General features: G+C 33.5%; 1 protein-coding gene across 1 annotated transcript; it reads right to left on the reverse strand.

The window, feature by feature from the left end:
- Window positions 1-277: 277 nt before the first annotated feature.
- LOC126893044 (uncharacterized) lies at window positions 278-16850 on the reverse strand. The gene is made up of 2 exons (XM_050662984.1): window positions 13828-16850; window positions 278-296 (listed from the first exon to the last, which is right to left on the reverse strand). Exons 1-2 carry the CDS (start codon window positions 16848-16850, stop codon window positions 278-280), a joined length of 3042 nt encoding a protein of 1013 aa, XP_050518941.1.
- Window positions 16851-19202: the final 2352 nt, after the last annotated feature.

A 19202-nucleotide genomic window follows, 5' to 3' on the forward strand; every position in this document is an offset into this window, starting at 1 on the left:
AATTATCAACAAAAATAGTTTATTTTATATACCAAATATGAGAATTTTCCCATAGCTCAAAAAAAGTTGTGACTGAAAGGGTTAAAACCAATTTTTTTTTCAAAAATGAGCACTTTGAACGGATAAAACTTACAGATCATATAAACAATACATAAGTCAAGTAACTTGTGGAGCGGTAACAATTATGTAATTTCATTTGGGATGCTTATTAGGAGGTGATTTTAACGATTTTTTAACCAAAAAAGTGACCAACTTTATTTTTAGTGTTACATAATACTTAATATTGATGGTAGAAGCTAAAAAAAAACAAAAATAAAGCTTTTTTTAAAACAAAAAACTAAGTTTTCAATCTAATAGCACATAAAACGACATCCAAAAATGTTATTCTACATCCTTCCAGACTGAAAACAATGGGAACCTTCTCTGGTAACACCTCCGAGGCTTCTACAATTTGCAAGCCATAACGGATGCTGAGACTAAGGAAGATGAGCGAATTTTACAATTTATAATTCACGTCCCATCTGCTCAGCGCGGTAAAGTTCCAACGAGAATGGTTCCCTTCGTACTCCAATCGGAGTAAACATGTAAATCAAAAATGAATAACCATTTTCAATTTCGTTGCAACACGAAACTACAGCCGCATCATTATTCCAGTTCAATCAGAGAGTGCAGCAAGCACCTCTACCGGTTTCGAAATTTATTAGTCTCTCATCAGGGGGCACATATGCTGCTCTCTCTGACCCAACTAGGACAAACCCCGGCTGAGACTAAGGAAGATGAGCAGATGGGACGTGAATTATAAATTGTAAAATTCCCTCATCTTGGAATCCGTGAGTACATCATACATAATCGATTATCCTCTTATACCGTAATGTGTCGAGGTGTCTTCTTTACTCGTTATTCTCTGCGAACTTATGCCACTTTTTTCGGTCCCTATCCTCTATCCTGCAATATTTACATCACACTGGTATTCCACGTTTTCCTTGGTCGGCCTCTCCTGTTTTTCCCTATCGGCCTCGCTTCCCATATCATTTTAACATGTCAGCAGTCGTTCATTCTGAATAAGTGCCCAGTCCACTTTAATTTCTTTTCATGAATTTTTTCCTTTAATGATTTTACTTTTAATTCTCTTCTAATATCTTCGCTACGTCTTTTATCGGTATCTCTTTTCTTGTTTGTCGTTCAATACCCAATTCTCTGCTCCATATGTAGTGATAGGTATGTAAATTGTTTTAAATATTATCATTTTGGTTTTCCTTGTTATTTTTTTTTATTTAGGAAGTTTTTATACAGCGAATGATATGTTCTTGTGGCTGCTTTTATCATATTTCCAATTTCGTCTTCTTGTGTCCCCTTCTTATTTAAAATTATTCCAAGGTATTTAAATGTATCTACCTGTTCTATTGTTTTGCCTTGGATTTCAATATTTAGCTTAACATCTTTCTTCGATATTGCCATTACTTTTGTTTTTTTCCATGTTAATTATTAGATTTTAATTTGTTAATTCTTCCTCCCAGATTCTTATGTTCTCCTCCAGAGCTCTTTCTGTTCTTGCCACAATAAGAATATCATCCGCAAATACACAGGCTTCGATTTTTATTTGTTGTAGGTTTCTGTATCCTATGGTATATTTTTTTGTTTTTGGCCAGCACTTTTTAATTACTTCGTCTATTACACAGATAAACAGTAGGGGGCTCAATATGCCTCCTTGTCTGACTCCGTCGTTATTCTCAAATTTGCTGGAAATAATATTGCCTGGTCTTACCTGATTTATGGTATTGCAATACAAACTCTTGATTGTGGTTATCAGTTCCATATCCACTTCCTTATTTGTCAAGCTTTGCCATATTCCCTCTCTGCTCACCATGTCAAAAGCTTTTTTCATATCTAGGAATCCCAAATATACCGTTTCATCTTTTAGTATGGCTTTTTCGGTGATCTGCTGTAGAGTGAAAATATGGTCCTGAACGCTATGTGCTGGCCTAAACCCACTTTGAATATCTGCTAAACTAGGCTCGACTAAATTCCGGAGCTTCCGTTCTAGGATAATTTCGTAGACTTTTAATGTTGAACAGAGCAACGATATGCCTCTGTAATTTCCACATTCTCTCGAATTTCCTTTTTTGTGTATAGGCAATATTATAGCCGTGTTCCAGTCACTCGGTATTTTTTTAGTTTTCCATGTTAGGCTTAACAGTTCATAAAGTTCCTTTTTGCCCAATTCTCCCAGATATTTCAACAACTCGGCATCTAATCCATCTATACCTGCAACTTTGCCTATTTTTAGTTGGGTTAAGGCATCTTCCACTTCATTCATTTGTATTTTATTGTCCTCAATTACATCTTGTTCTTCTGTGGTTGTATTGTTTAACTTTGCTGCCTGCTGTTGTCTTATCTTTGCTTAAAAGTTCCATAAAATATTCTTTCCATCTTTCTATAATGTGGTCTTCTGCAGTTATTATATTCCCATTCCGATCTTTAACCTGCTGCAGCTTCCTTTGTGGTTCCTTTCTCATATTTTTTAGGACTCGGTGAAATAATTTATTATTATGGGTTCTATTTTCTTCCATACTTTTCCCAAAATCTGCCCATGCATTTTGTTTTTCTTGTTTAACCATTGTTTTAACTTTGTTTCTTTGGTCTTTATATTTATCGTAGACCAACTGATTTCTGTTTTGTATATACATTTTCCATAAACGTTTCTTCTCTTTCACTTCTTTTTTAATATCTGCATTCCACCAGCTCGTCTGTTTTTTCTTGTTGTTTCTTCTTGTAAATCCACAAACGTTTTCTGCCGTTGTTAAGAGTATTTCTTTAAATCTAGTCCATTTAACTTCCACATTGTTTACATGTTTACTTTTATCAATCTGTTCAAACTCTTTTTCTGTTTTTTTTACATACTTATTCCTGGTTTCAATATTCCTTAGTTTGTATGTCCTAATTCTTCCGCTGTAGTTTCTTGTAGGTTCCTGAGTCTTATCAACTTTGTTTCTGCTTATTTTAATTTTTCCTTCTAATAAATAATGATCACTACTTATTTCGAAGCTTCTCTTTACTCTAACATCTTTGATTCTAGTTCTTGTTGCCCGCGAAACTATGATATAGTCTATTATTGATTTTTCATTTCGTTGGGGAACCTCTCTGGTTATTTTATGTATTTCTTCATGTTCAAAGAAAGTGTTCGTGATGATTAGGTCGTTATCAATGCAGAATTCTAATAATCTTCTCCCATTTGTATTTATTGTTGTTTCTCCATGTTTTTCAATAGTTCCTTGCCATTTTTTGTTTTCATTTCCCACTCTGGAATTAAAATCGCCCAATATTATAAGTGATCCCTCATAATCCTCAATTGCTTGTTGCAGTTGGTCCCAAAATTTATTTTTATTTTCGACATTATCATTTTCGCCTGGTGCGTATACTATAATTAATGTTACCACTTCATTTTTATTGCAGCTCATGGATACTTTCAGCAATCTTTCATTAATAAACTCCCAATTTCTTATCATTTTTATTTTGTTTTTGGGTATCAAACAAGCTACTCCTGCACAAGCCCATTCCGTTTCCTTTACTCCTCCAAAAATTAGCATATTACCATCTCCTATTATTTGAGTACCGGCGCCTTTCTTCTTTGTCTCTGTGATGGCTACTGCGCTGTAATCAGTGTTACAAAGATTTTCTATTAATTCCAATTCTTTACCACTTGTGTGTGTGTGTGGTTGAAAAAAATGACTGCGGATTACTGGATACATTCGCCTAACCGATTTCTTTACCACTTATTCCTCTGACATTTCATGTTGCTATTTTCCATATATCTGATGTTTTTTCATTACTTTTCTTATTTTCGTTTTCTACATGACTTTTACGAATTTTTCTTGTGCTCTTTGTTGTTTTGCAACTTCTCTTAATTGTCTTTGTACGTCCCTTTCTGGAATCCGTGAGTAAATGGACTATAAATATTAGATTCAGCTTTTATAAATATTTGATATATTTTATGATATATTATGATGATTTATATTTAATGTTTATTAAAAACTTTTAATATACAATGTGTGTCTTTATTGGGTGGGCAGGCCCGCATACCAACTGGAACTAGGGCCCGCTGATCTATCAGTACGCCACTGGTTTTATGTGAAATAACATAATTAAATTATTGTAAAATTATTATACAGATGTACAGCTGGTTCCTAAAAAAACTGATACGACTCTTAGTAAGATTTGATCATTTTGAGCAGTGTATGATTGGTCTGACATTATATTATATTTATTATGACAGACAAATAATAAAATAAACAAACAAACAGCCATTTTTTGAGGTTGAAGTTATCTGACAAATTTTAAGATTTGGAAGTGACAGTGACAGTATGTAAATAACAAGTTTATCCTTCAAAATATAATAAATTAAATATAATTAAACTCATATTCATTATATCACAGCTCATCAAAAGCTTTTTACAAGAACATAGTCAGATATTTTGATATGGCTTAGAGCCAGACTACATCAAGATCGCCTATAAATCGTGCTGGTAATTGCCTTGCAGCGAGACCAAAAACAAAAAGAAGAAGAAGAAGAAAATACACTGCTCAATTTTCTACAAAATACGCTTCAAGAGTCGTATCAGTTTTTTTTGGAACCAGCTGTACATGAAAACTAATAAACAGATTATTAGGTATAATTATTATTATAATCCCTATAGTACAGTTGTGTAAAAAAATTTACCCTGATCCGGTTTCTTCGCGGATTCCTGTTAAAAAATGTGCCCTTTAAACAAATGAGTGTGCCGGGCGAAATTTTTGGGCTTTTTCTTCTTCAAGTGCCGTCTCCTAATCGGAGGTTGGATATCATCATCACTCTCCTTTACTTACTCTATCCACCGCTGCTCTAAAGAGTTCTAGAGAACTGCATCTAAACCAGTCCCTTAAATTCTTTAACCATGACACTCTCCTTCTTCCTATACTCCTTCCGCCTCTTATCTTTCCCTGTATTATCAGTCTTAGCATTTCATATCGCGGTCCCGTCATTACGTGTCCAGATATTGTAACGTTCTTATTTTTATTGTGTTTATTATTTCGCATTATTTGCCCATTTCTCGCAGTACCTACTTCCGTGTTCGTTTTCCTCTGTGTCCATGCTATTCTAAGCATCCTTCTGTAACACCACATTTCAAATGACTGTAGCTTATTTATGTATTCTTGCTTTAATGTCCAGCTTTCAAGTCCATATTGTAGTATCGAGAACACGTGGCATCTCAAAGCTCTTACTCTCAGTTCTAAGCTAAGGTCTTTGTTGCAGAGAACTGTTTTCATTTTTACAAACGCATTTCTTTGCTATTTCTATCCTGATCCTTATTTCTGTTGTTTGATCATTTTTCTCTGAAATCCAGGTTCCTATGTATTTGTATTTATCAACCCTTTCTATCGGTACATTTCCCAAATGTATGCTTGTTTGTATGTTTGTTTTCTTAGTTATTATCATGTATTTGGTCTTTTTTATATTCATTTTTAGTCCATATTCTTCACAGAAATTGTTTGTTTTGTTTAGTATTAGTTGGAGTTGTTCAGCAGAGCTTGCCATAATCACGGTGTCATCTGCATATCTTATGTTGTTAATAGATCTTCCGTTAATTATTATTCCTTCACTTTGAGATAGCAATGCTTCTTCAAAAATGGCTTCACTATATGCATTAGAGAGTAATGGAGACATAACACATCCCTGCCGAACTCCTCTCCTGATTTCAATTTCTGGACTGGGTTCGTTATCTATTACAATTTGTGCTCTTTGATTCCAGTAAAGGTTTGTTATTATTCGTAAGTCCCTTTTGTCTATGTTTTTTGTCTTTAGAATTTGGACTAATTTTTCATGTCTTAGGTACTTTGTCAAAAGCTTTCTCAAAATCAAAGTAACAAACATGCACATCCACATTCATGTCCATGCATCTTTGAGCTAACACATTAAAAGCAAATAACGCCTCTCTGGTTCCTAGTCCGTTTCTGAACCCAAACTGACTATCATCTATTCCTTCTTCTAGTTTTTTATTTTACGACCATGTATTATTTTCAAGAATAATTTGAGAATGTGACTTATTAATTATATTGTTCTGTATTCACTGCAATCTTTGGCGTTTGTATTTTTAGGGATAGAACGAAAGGTTGAGAGTAACCATTGTTTTGGTATGTTTCCTGTTTTGTACACTGTGTTAAACAAGTCTACGATAATGTCTAAGGTTTGATCATTTATGCATTTTAAGCTTTCTACTGGGATTTGGTCTGGACCTACTGCTTTACCATTTTTGCTGTTTTTTAATGCCGATTTAATTTCTTCTTTTAATATCTTCAAAACGGTATCATCTTCTACTTCGACTTCCATCTGCTCTGTTCTATTGTCTTTGAACAATTCATTTATGTATTCTGTCCATCTCTTTAATTTTTCGTTAGTACTCAACACAAGTTTCCCATCTGTATCTTTTAGTATTCCCGGTTTTCTTTTTCTGTTGTTCTGAGTTAATTCCTTAATTTTTTTATGTGTGTTAAAATTATCTTGCCTTTTCTGGTGTTCTTTTATTTCTGCGCATTGTTCTTTTAACCATTGTTCTTTAGCCTGCTTAATTTTGGATTTTATTTGTTTATCCACATTTTTGTACATCTGATTATCTTTGTTTTTATGCTGACGTCTTTCTTCCATTAAATCTAAGATTTCCTCCGTCATCCATTGTTTCTTTTTGTATATGGTTGGTGTAAGAATTTCTTTTTGACATTTATCTATTTCTGTCTTTATTAATAACCATTTTGTCTCTGTTTCAGTATTTTGCTGGATTTGTTCTTTAACATTCATTAAACGGTTATTAATTTCATTTGTCAGGCGTTGTTTTATGAGTGGGTTTCTTAGTTTACTTGTATCGATTTTTTACATCTGTTGTTCTGCGTTTTATTATTTTCATTTTTAGCCTAATTTTGGTCACTACTGGGTTGTGATCTGATCCTATGTCGGCACCTGGATAGGTTTTTGAAGATATAATTGCGTTCTTGTATCTTTGTCTAATCAATACATAATATATTTGGTTTCTTATAATTCTCCCTTCTTGATCTGCTGATGACTTCCAGGTATATAGTCTTCTCTTTGTCATTTTAAACAATGTATTAGTTATGACAAAATTATTGTTTTGGCAAAATTCGATAAGCCTGTCACCTCTTTCGTTTCTGTTGCCCAGACCATATCCTCCTGTACATTCTTCTACTTTTTCGTCTCCAACCTTTGCGTTAAAATCTCCCATTATAATTGTAACATCCTGTGTTTTAATGGATTTTAAAATATTGTCTAGGTCTTCGTAGAAAGTTTCGATATCGCTCTCTGATTTGTCCGCAGTCGGAGCATAAACTTGTAGTATTTACTTGGAGCATAAACTTGTATTTAGTTTAATTTGGGTTTATTCTGATTTAATTGTAAGAGACAAATTCTGTTTTAGTATGGAATGAAATTTACTACAGTGTTCTTATTTTAAATGACATAGGTACTCGATATTCTATTCTTTATAAAGGAAGATATTTAAAATCTCTTCAATTCCATGTAAACATTCTCAATATACATGTTATTTGTAAATATAAATTCTCATGTTATTTTGTAAATAACCATTTTACATATTTTTGTACAATAGGCTCGTTTTCGTCAAAGTAGCCATTGCATTTAATTGTTTGTAATTGCGATTCAAAGATTCAAACAAAAAGTGGTGTTCTTAAATTTACTTAATACCCGTTGGGTTAAGATATAGAAAATACTTATACGGAATGAAATATAATTTAAATATCTTCCAGAATACGGCATCGGCATCTAATATAGGGTATGCAGTTTAATATAAACATATTATTCAATGTCACATGTAGGCCAAAATCAATTAAAATAATACAACACTCTGTGTGATTACACGATAACAATGAAAATTTTATTAATGACAGTATCTTGTCTAAGTATATTGCCGGTGCTGGTAATGTGTTGTACATAACCACGACATAGGTACTTAATTCTAATTTTTAAAGCTTACAAATTAGGAAATCTTCAAATATTTAAAAAATGAAGGGAGATAGGTATAGGAAACCCTAATAAGAATTGAAAGGTAAGTACATTTTCTACGCGATAGACTAGTAAGATATAGGGTATTTCATTTAAAATAAGTAAGTTATTACAGCTTGAATTTGTTAATAGAAAAATCTAATATTTTGACCACCCTGTAAAAAGATAGGTGTAGGAAACCCTAATACAAATTGAAAGCTAAGTAAATTTTCTACGCGATAGACTAGTAACATACAGGGTGTTCCATTTAAAATAAGTAACTTATTACAGCTTGAATTTGTTAATAGAACAATCTCATATTTTGACCACCCTGTAAGAAATTTTGTTGCAATAAGGATCTGTTTAAGTATGCTAAATAGTCTATTAATAGGATCCAAGAAAGAATTTGTTACTGATTCTTAGATTCGTAGATATTTATTTTTTTCTAAAACCTTACATTTTTATAAAAATCGAAATAAATCAAAACACCCTGTATTTAGGTATAGGGAACCCTTATGAAAGTATAGCTTATTTTTTAAGGTCAATTCAATAATGTCATCAGATATAAGGCATTCCATAAGAAAAAATATACTTTGATACACCTCTCTTTTTTGAGCACCCTGTATAATTCACATTATTTTTAGATTGTAGTATTGATGGCCCTGTATATTTCTGTGAAGAAATTTTTTTAAAATATGAAGTGGTTTTTCGTACAGATACCGAGGCGAATAAGATGAACCACCCTGTATTTAGTACAATTTGTATCCCAATTTAGTAGGTACCTATAATTCTGGTGATTCTTTTAAATCCCCTATTGTTAAGAGAATTTACACCTTTAACCATAGTTTTACGATTTTCTAACGGACATTGAAATATGCATGCTTTAGATCAGATCCCGTCTTTAAACGGCTTTAAAACTTTGGAGGACATATGCGAAATTTTTAATGGAAATTTTGAAATTGATTTTGGTGCAGAATTTTCGGCTTTAACAAGTTATTTTAAATACGCTTCAATTACTTCTGTTGATGTTGAAAGGAGTTTTTCAAGTTATAAAAGTATTTTATCAGATCAAAGAAAATGTTTCCTGGTAAAAAATTTGGAAAACACATTGTAGTGAATTATAATCGAAGATATACAGTATGTCCCTGCGTAAGTTTTATCCATATGGAAAAAATTTTTATTATTAATTTTACGAAAAAAAGTGATTCCTCATAAAAATCTCTGCATGGTCCAAAACCTATGATTTAACCATCAAATATCAAATTTTTTGAATATTATACGAGGTATGTCAAAAAGTTTGAATTTCACTCAAGAGTAAAGTAGCTTTATTTTTCACAATATTGAAAATTGCTATTATGAAAAGTTGTTTGGAATTAAAAACTATACTCTAGTAGGCAATTACATCCTTCTAATTGAAAAAATGTTTTTTTGAAAAATTATGGATTACTAACATTATTTTCAGTTATTTCAATTCAGATAACTCTTTTATTATTCATTTTACGAAAAAAAGTGTTTCTTAATAAAAAGTTCTGGATGGTCTAAAACCTGAAATACAACCATCTTACGTCAAATTTTATCAATTTTATACGAGGTATGTCAAAAAATATGAATTTCGCTCAAGAGTAAAATACGTTTATTTTAAGGTTACGTAAAAGTTATTTAGAATTAAAAACTATGTTTCAGTATGTAATTACATCCTTATAATTGAAATATTCTGAACTATAAAGATATTTTACTTTTGATCTAAATTTATCTTTTTTGACATACCTCGTATAAAATTGATAAAATTTGATATAAGATGGTTGTATTTTAGGTTTTAGACCATCCAAAACTTTTTATTAAGAATCACTTTTTTTCGTAAAATTAATAATAAAAGAGTTATCAGAATTGAAATAGGTACTGAAAATAATGTTAGTTATCCATGTTTAAAAAATTTTTTTTTTTCAATCAAAAGGATGTAATATATTAGAATATAGTTTTTAATTCCAAACAACTTTTCATAATAGCAATTTTCAATATTGTGAAAAATAAAGCTACTTTACTCTTAAGTGAAATTTAAACTTTTTGACATACCTACCTCGTATAACATTCATAAAATTTGATATCTGATCGTTGAATCTTAGGTTTTGGACCATGCAGAGCTTTTTATAAAGAATAACTTTTTTTCGTAAAATTAATAATAAAAAAGTTTTCCATATGGATACAACTTACAGGGACATAGTGTATACATATACTGTATACATACAGTATGTCCCTGTAGGTTTCACCCCTATTCAGCGGTCCCCATAAGCGCGGTCCCCGATTGAGCGGTCTCAATAAGAAAATAAATGACAATGATAAGTAATTAGTTTTATTGTAAGATATTATTTTAACCTATTCTTGTTTGAAAATATACAGGTAATATCTAAGTATCTGGTATTTACCCCAGTTAATAGGGAAAAAAATCATCGATTTCACGTAAAAATGTTCTAAAGGGTTTTCAAAGTTTTAAACGGTAGATGAGGGATAACTGATGATAATTCTGTGAAGACGTACAGCTGATTTTGCTTTTTTTTTAACAATTGTAAAGAATGAAAAAAGCAGTTTTTTGACTATAAAACGTTTCTTGTACATTTTAGAGAAAAAATGTTTCAAATAAATGTAGATCTTAAAAAGTTATTTAATTTGGTGGTAAGCCCTCATTTTTTGCAGTAAATTATAAATATTAATAACTTTATTTTTTGCACAATGACGTAAAATTTAATGGCTTTAAATTATGTCAATTATTGAGTTATTTAAGTGTGCTAAATTTCAACCAGATCGACCAAATAGTTTATAAGTTATTCAGTTTGTTTATCCCAGAGAGCAATTGTTTATACAACTGTTCTTGCCCTACAGTGACTCTGTGAGATATTTAGCAGATCGCAGTCGATTATTTGAGACTTTAATTTTAAGACGTATTAAAATTTTTTTAACATTTTATTGAAATTGTTATTAAAAAAACTGTTTGAAGAAGACCTGATTTTTAGCTTATAAACAATTACTTAGAATAACTTAGATATTTTTTATGTTCCGTGATTGCATGTAGGCTCAATGAAAAGCTGATGAAAAAATGTATATAAAAAAAGAAAAAATAATTTTATATGACAAACAGAAATCAAGTTAGCATTTATTATTTAATAAATCATATTTCCGTTGTTCATAAAAACTAAGAGCTGAAAATTGAACAGATTGTATATGAGAATCTACGTTTTATGATCCAGTTTATGAACTGCCTATGCAGTGAAATAATAAAAAGTTGTGACCCTTTAAAATGATGGAAAATCATGGAAAAATCAATTGATTACATTTTTTTTAATTATTGAATTTTACAATTATTTCTTAAGAATTCTGTAAATTTTATTAAATAAAGTATATTATTAAGATAAATATATAATAAAAAATACACATTAAAAAAGAAAAAAATAGTTTTATATGACCAGTAGAAATCAAGTTAACATTTGTTTTTTAATAAATCATTTTTCAATTGTTTACAAATATTAATAGGTGAAAATTGAAAAGATTTTATATAAGAATCTACATTTTATAATCCAATTTATGGATTGTACATGTAGTGAAATAATAAAAAGTAAGGACCCTTTAAAATAATGGAAAATCCCTGAAAACTAAATTGATTACATTTATTATAAAAGTTATTGAATTTTACAATTATTATTATTTTGTAAGTCACTTACACACGTAAAAACATGTGTAGTTCATATGCTGTCAAAGTCAAAGGTGACTTGACAATTTATTTTCGGTACGGTGTGGACTAACTGGACTAATCAATAATTGTGTTCGCATATGGAAACCGTGAAATAAAGTTAACGCTGTGGCATTTTTTTTAATGCCTTTTTACATTTTGTCACTCTAACTATAAACAGCCGTTTTAAGTGCAACAAACCGGTTGTGGGGGCCTCTAAAGATTTACCCAATCTAAACAAACCCCCGAGATTCGAGTTTAAATAAAAGACTTTGTACTTTTACTTTCTATAATCAGCTTTAAGATAACAGCTTGCAAAATTATTGAATGACGAAAAATTAACCGTATATCTCTAAAATGGATAAGTTCTAACACACCGCGTATAATTAAAATGTTAGTAAATACCATAATCCGGAGTGTCAAACGTGCATTACAGTATTTCTTGTCGAACCTATTATTACCACTACACGATATCTTAAAAAGGTTCCCGATTTTCCGGAAACGTTCTTTGAATGCTAAAATGTGTTTTTTATTACGCGGCTCGGAAAATCTCGATCGCCCGTATCTTGACTTATCAATTCACATTTCAACACTGAAAACTATTTACGACGCTCTCATTCTGAAATTCTTGTTACGAACATATATGTGTCAAAGATCTGCAAACTTAGCATGACGTGATTTCTTCGAAGTAGATAAATATTATCAAAACAAAACGTATATGTCTGAGCAGAAGAATGTGTCTATTCAGGGTTTTTGAAACGCCTAATATTATAACGATTTTTGAATACAGGGTGGTGCTTTAAACCAGACAACAATTAATTAAATATCTAAATGGCTCGAACATTCTCCCACCTGAGACATTCTCTTTTGTTACACAAAATGAACATGGCTCACAAAATTAACAGAGACATCAAAATACCATGATCATCAAACAACAGTAGCATAACATAAAATACAAAAATAAAAACCGAGTCTACCTCGTATACCGCAGCGGGGTCTTGACTTCACGCCCACTCCGCGTTACACTTATTTTCGCTTCGGGTACTCTGCTCTTAGACACTCCCGGCTCCGCGACACTCGCGGCCATAGCAACTCCCGCACTTTCGCACACATTCTCTGAAGGCGGTCCCTGGCTGTTGCTCGACTCCACACTGATGTCGTCACCTGGCATCTGAACCCAATCTGTTGGGCATCCAATGGGTAGAAACGCTGAATGGGTCTGAGAAACTGTCCTGTATCTATAGCAATTTTCTCAAAGCCCCCTCGACGAAACGCGTTCTCGGTACCGACAAAGTTAGTCCCATTGTCACTGGCTATAGTCTTCGACCGACCTCGTCTGGCAATAAAGTATTTGGTAAAGTCTACACCCGTCGTCTCGAATGCTATCGCGTCCCGGACACGATCTATTATCAACAGTGTCGCACTCACCCCAAACGACCCGGTATTATGTCTTTTGCAGACGACGCACTTGGAAATCGCGGATTCTATAGCGCGACGACCACCTAAAATCCAATATCGTTCGCGCACGATAGCCATCAGTCCTTGTGTTCCGACATGACACGACTTGACATGTTCGCGAAATAGTAGGCTATTCACTATAAAATGCTTGGCTGGCAAAACTACTGGAAAACGAAAATATTCATCGTCGTTTCTATTACTGATGCGAGACTTCAATCGAATCAAACCACTCTTGTCTTTGAAGGCTCCCATTCCACACAATTTTTTATCGTTTTCGTCCGAAAACGTCTCTTTTTGTACTAGGTTTAGTACCAATGTTTCAGCTTTATCAAGCTCCTCAAGGGTTAACTCTCCCTTTTGTTTGTCGTCCTTATTTCTAGCATTATTGGTAAATCGACAAATCCATGCGCACATGCGCAATGTCTTCAGATACTGAGAAAAGTAATTAAGATGCCAATCAGCTAAGGTCATACCATCTTTCTCACGGTTAACAAGGACCGTAACTAGCTTTTTCTTTTTCTCCTTGTTAATCTCTTCCTCATCACAGCTGTGATTGTCTCGGGGCCAAAATGATGGATCTTCATAAAGCCATTGCGGACCCTCCCACCATTTGGACTCTAGCAACTGTTCAAACACGCGCTGCGCTTGTGAGACTATGACTCTTTTAGTTGTAGGTTTTTCAAGAGGTAGATCTGTATCTTCATCCTCTTGTCGTAGACACAAGGTGTCATCTATCTTGTTCCATTTTATTCCCAAGACTTGGGTCGAGGCATCAATAGTGTCATCGGGGGGTTGGCCTGTATACTCCCACCCTCTGAGATCAAACTTGCCTTCAGCCATTATTATATTCGACTCTTCTACAAAAATTCGCAGCTCCTGTTCATTAGCAACACTAGTAACGCAATTGTCAACGTAAAAACTATGCGACAATTTTAAAATAGTGTCTTCCGAAACATTCAGCAGTTTTGACGCACATCTTGTTAACATCAAGGAAAAATGATGTTCTAGTGAAGCTCCTAATAAAAACGGACTACTGCTAATCCCGAATACCACACGACAGTGGCGGTACACCTTTTCTTTCCCTGCATCATCTATCCAAAGAAAACGAAGAAAATCTCTGTCAGCTTTGTGTATCCCAATCTGTAAAAAGGCTTTGCGAATATCTGAGATTACACCGATTTCTTGTCGTCTGAATCTTAATAAAATAGCAGGAATTAATTCAATCAAGTTAACCCCCTTTTCAAGGCACTGGTTTAAAGAAGGTTTGTCTTTTTCTTTCGCTGAAGCGTCAAAAACTGGTCTGATTTTTGTGGACGCGCTATTAGGCTTAATTACCGGCCTGTGGGGTAAATAATGACCTCGGTTCGGCTGGTCCTCGAACACTTCCTCAATTATATTTTCATCCAGCCATTCTTTAAATATTTGGCCGTAGGCTTCAAGATATCCATCTTTGTTTATCTTCTTCAACGTGGTATCCAGCCGTTTCTTAGCCATCTGGTAGTTACTTGGTAATGCCGGATGTCCTTCTAACCATGGCAGTCTGGTTTCATATCGTCCTGTGGAATCTGTTGCAACAGTCTCAAAGAAAAGTTGCTTTGCTGCTAGCGCTGTTTCTTCCCTTGTCTTCCTTTCAGCCGGATCATTGATACCCAAAGCATCTAACTCCCACAGTTGACTAATCGACGCGTTGCTAATAAAAAGTGAAACCGTTGTCGCGGTGCGATTGTCCTGTTGATCTAAAGGTATCTTTCCCATCAAAGTCCAGCCCAATAAGGTTTCTACAGCTACCAGTCCACATCCTAAAATATGTCTTCTTCCGGTATAGAGTTTTCCTGCAATATCTGCACCTATTAAAACCTCTATAGGAGATGTATCACCGGAATCTGTTATCTCTATATTCAGCTTCTTCAGTTCTTCCATCCAGGGACCATTAAATACGGAAGAAATATCGCTACAAATTACGGGCTGATCTAGTGCTTCAAATGTGCAACTGTAGTTATTATAACTCAAGTTAACGTCATAACAATCATGTTTTTGTGCTAGTTCGCTACCTCCAAATAATCCATGTACAAGGTTAATCTGTCGTTTACATGGATACTCTAATAATCTAGCAGTGGACCTCAGAATATACGTCTTTTGAGATCCGGTATCTATTAAGGCGCGTACAACTCGCGTCTTGCCTAAGTGGTTCATTTTGACGCGCAAAGATTGCAAAAAAACATTAGTAGTAGCACTATTGGCCAAGGACTGATTTATTTTCGGCACAGCTTGACCATCATTCTCTATCTTATTTTCCTCTTCCTTTTTTGCCTTGCCCATCGAAAATTCTCTGCACATTAGGGGCACATGTGGTTTATGACAAAGTAAGCAACTTAATTGACCACGGCATCTTCGAGATTGGTGTCCAATTTTCAAACAGCGGAAGCAAGCACCTTTCTCTGTCAAAATATTCACTCTTTGGTCGTGAGTCAACTTCTGAGCCTTGAAGCATTGACTGCTTTCGTGTGCATTTTCGCAAAATACACATCTATGATTTGTACTATGGGAATTCACCAAACCCATCGCCGAAGGAAACTGGGGTTCTTCCTCTTCAGGCATCCTCTTTTTCGGACCATTACGTTTAGAATTCCCAGACTTAGTACCTGATACGCCAAAGCCTTCGATCGCTAAAGAAACATGCTGTTCATTGTCGACTTCATTTTTCAAGAATTGCATTAAGCTTTTGAGTCGATTTTCTATGGTGGAAATACCGGCACTATTAATAGACGTTTGTGACCCAACATCTTCCGGAAATCTTTGCCATATCCTTAATAAATCCGCGGGTAGACACGATTCGACCAAAGGAAATAACATAGCCGCGTATTTATCCGATTTAATACCTAGTGTCTCCAAAGCCCTTAACTGAGTCTCTAACCTATCATACAATAAAGAAATGTCTAATTTATTGCCAGACGAAGTATTATTTATTACCAATTTGAGCAATTCCCGAACATATACCTCGATCTGCAAATCGTCGCGGCCAAAACGCGAAATTAGACAGTCTATAATCTTAGTGTAATTATCTCCAGTCGCGGGAAAACTATCAACTAGTTGCCTTGCCCTACTGCCCGGTACAGTAGCTTGAACTAAATACTCGACTTTATCGCTTAAGTCTATGTCTGAATCATGATGTATTTTTTGAAATTGTGACCAAAAGGGCAACCAGCTTTTAATGTTCCCATCGTACTTCTTGAATTCTAGCATAGGTAATTTGAATTTACGCTTACCTTGTAGGCTCCCTGTGCTCTTACCAGTTGTCCCAGAGGCCACCTCATCCTCCACGGACGCAGCTATCCTTGGTTGAACCCGTTCCTCGAACTGTATACTCAGGTCCGCAAACTTTCTGATGTAGCTGTCACTGTCTTCTATTTCCTTCAACAGGTCTTGTTCACTGGCATCCTCGTTTAACAGGAGATCATAAATTTCTTCATCTATTCTCCTTAGATCATGCATTTTCTGTCGTAATAGATCTAAGGATATTTTGATCTGTCGTACCTCACCTTTTTGGTCTTTTAATAGGTCCTCTAACTCTTTTGCTGCTTTGCTGAAAGTGGTACGAAGCACTTTGCGATGCTTTTCCTTAATATCCATTTTCACTGCAAACTAAACACACACGCTTACCGAAAAAACTAGAAGCGAAACGTGATAGAGTTCAACGATCCTCGATACGCTTTTTCGTCACACCTCGTATGCACACACGATTAACTTTAACTTAAAGCCGTCCTGTCCACACGGTCGCCACAAAATGTGGGGGCCTCTAAAGATTTACCCAATCTAAACAAACCCCCGAGATTCGAGTTTAAATAAAAGACTTTGTACTTTTACTTTCTATAATCAGCTTTAAGATAACAGCTTGCAAAATTATTGAATGACGAAAAATTAACCGTATATCTCTAAAATGGATAAGTTCTAACACACCGCGTATAATTAAAATGTTAGTAAATACCATAATCCGGAGTGTCAAACGTGCATTACAGTATTTCTTGTCGAACCTATTATTACCACTACACGATATCTTAAAAAGGTTCCCGATTTTCCGGAAACGTTCTTTGAATGCTAAAATGTGTTTTTTATTACGCGGCTCGGAAAATCTCGATCGCCCGTATCTTGACTTATCAATTCACATTTCAACACTGAAAACTATTTACGACGCTCTCATTCTGAAATTCTTGTTACGAACATATATGTGTCAAAGATCTGCAAACTTAGCATGACGTGATTTCTTCGAAGTAGATAAATATTATCAAAACAAAACGTATATGTCTGAGCAGAAGAATGTGTCTATTCAGGGTTTTTGAAACGCCTAATATTATAACGATTTTTGAATACAGGGTGGTGCTTTAAACCAGACAACAATTAATTAAATATCTAAATGGCTCGAACACCGGTGTAATATTAGGAACTTTAAAAATGGGGCGTAGAAAAAGCTCTTTTTGAGTAGTGGTTGTAAAAAAATGGATTTTACTCACTTTTTTTTTGGTGCGGAAAATGTGATTTTCCGCATGCTAGTAGAAAAAATATTTTTTTTACTTCTAACAAATTGATTTGATAAACCCGCTCTCCCTCTTTCGATAGGTACCCGCAGAATCATCCTAAGTAAATTGGTTTATGTAGAATATTGTTATAAATATTTAGCCTCTAGGATAAACTTTTACAATTTTACAAAAACTATTACATGAAATAATCTAAAAATTTTTTTGCAAATTATTTACTATATTACCCTACTTTTTATGCAATTGCAAAGCTATATATAGGGTGATTTTGGGACAATTTATTGTTTATTTTATAAAATTCATTTTTTATTTTTAAAACTACTGTCCCCAAGAGGGTCCTGATTTTACTCATTTTCCTGAACTATGCCTCTCAAACGGCATGCTGCAGAACCAAACGCCGCTGAAACGGGTCGGTGGAATCGAGAACCGCCGAAACGGGGACTGCTGAAATGGGTACCGCTGAACCGGGGACTGCTGAAAAGGGTCGGTGGAATCGAGAACCGCTGAAACGGGGACTGTTAAAATGGGGTCTTACCGTCCCTGTAAGTTGTATCCATATGGAAAACTTTTTTATTATTAATTTTACGAAAAAAGTCATTCTTCATAAAAAGCTCTGCATGGTCCAAAACCTAAGATTCAACCATCAGATATAAAATTTTATGAATATTATACGAGGTATGTCAAAAAGTTTGAATTTCACTCAAGAGTAAAGTAGCTTTATTTTTCACAATATTGAAAATTGCTATTATGAAAAGTTGTTTGAAATTAAAAACTATATTCTAATATGCAATTACATCCTTCTAATTGAAACATTTTTTTTTTTTGAAAAATTATGGATAACTAACATTATTTTAGTTATTTCAATTCTGATAACTCTTTTATTATTAATTTTACGAAAAAAAGTGATTCTTAATAAAAAGTTCTGCATGGTCTGAAACCTAAAATACAACCATCTTATGTCAAATTTTATCAATTTTATACAAGGTATGTCAAAAAATATGAATTTGGCTGAAGAATAAAATACCTTTATTTTTCACAATATCGAAAATTGTTATTAAGAAAAGTTATTAAGAATTAGAAACCATGTTATAGTATGTAATTACATCCTTCTTATTGAAATATTTTGAACTATAAAGGTACTTTACTTTTTATCTAAATTTATCTTTTTTGACACACCTCGTATAAAATTGACATAAGATGGTTGTATTTTAGGTTTTAGAGTATTTTAGACCATGCAGAACTTTTTATTACGAATCACTTTTTTCGTAAAATTAATAATAAAAGAGTTATTAGAATTAAAATTACTGAAAATAATGTTATCCATAATTTGTCAAAATTAGAAGGATGTAATTACATATTAAAATATAGTTTTTAATTCCAAACAACTTTTCATAATAGCAATTTTCAATATTGTGAAAAATAAAGCTACTTTACTTTTGAGTGAAATTCA

The sequence above is a fragment of the Diabrotica virgifera genome, chromosome 10 (genome assembly GCF_917563875.1).
Source record: "Diabrotica virgifera virgifera chromosome 10, PGI_DIABVI_V3a".
Lineage (NCBI taxonomy): Eukaryota > Metazoa > Arthropoda > Insecta > Coleoptera > Chrysomelidae > Diabrotica > Diabrotica virgifera.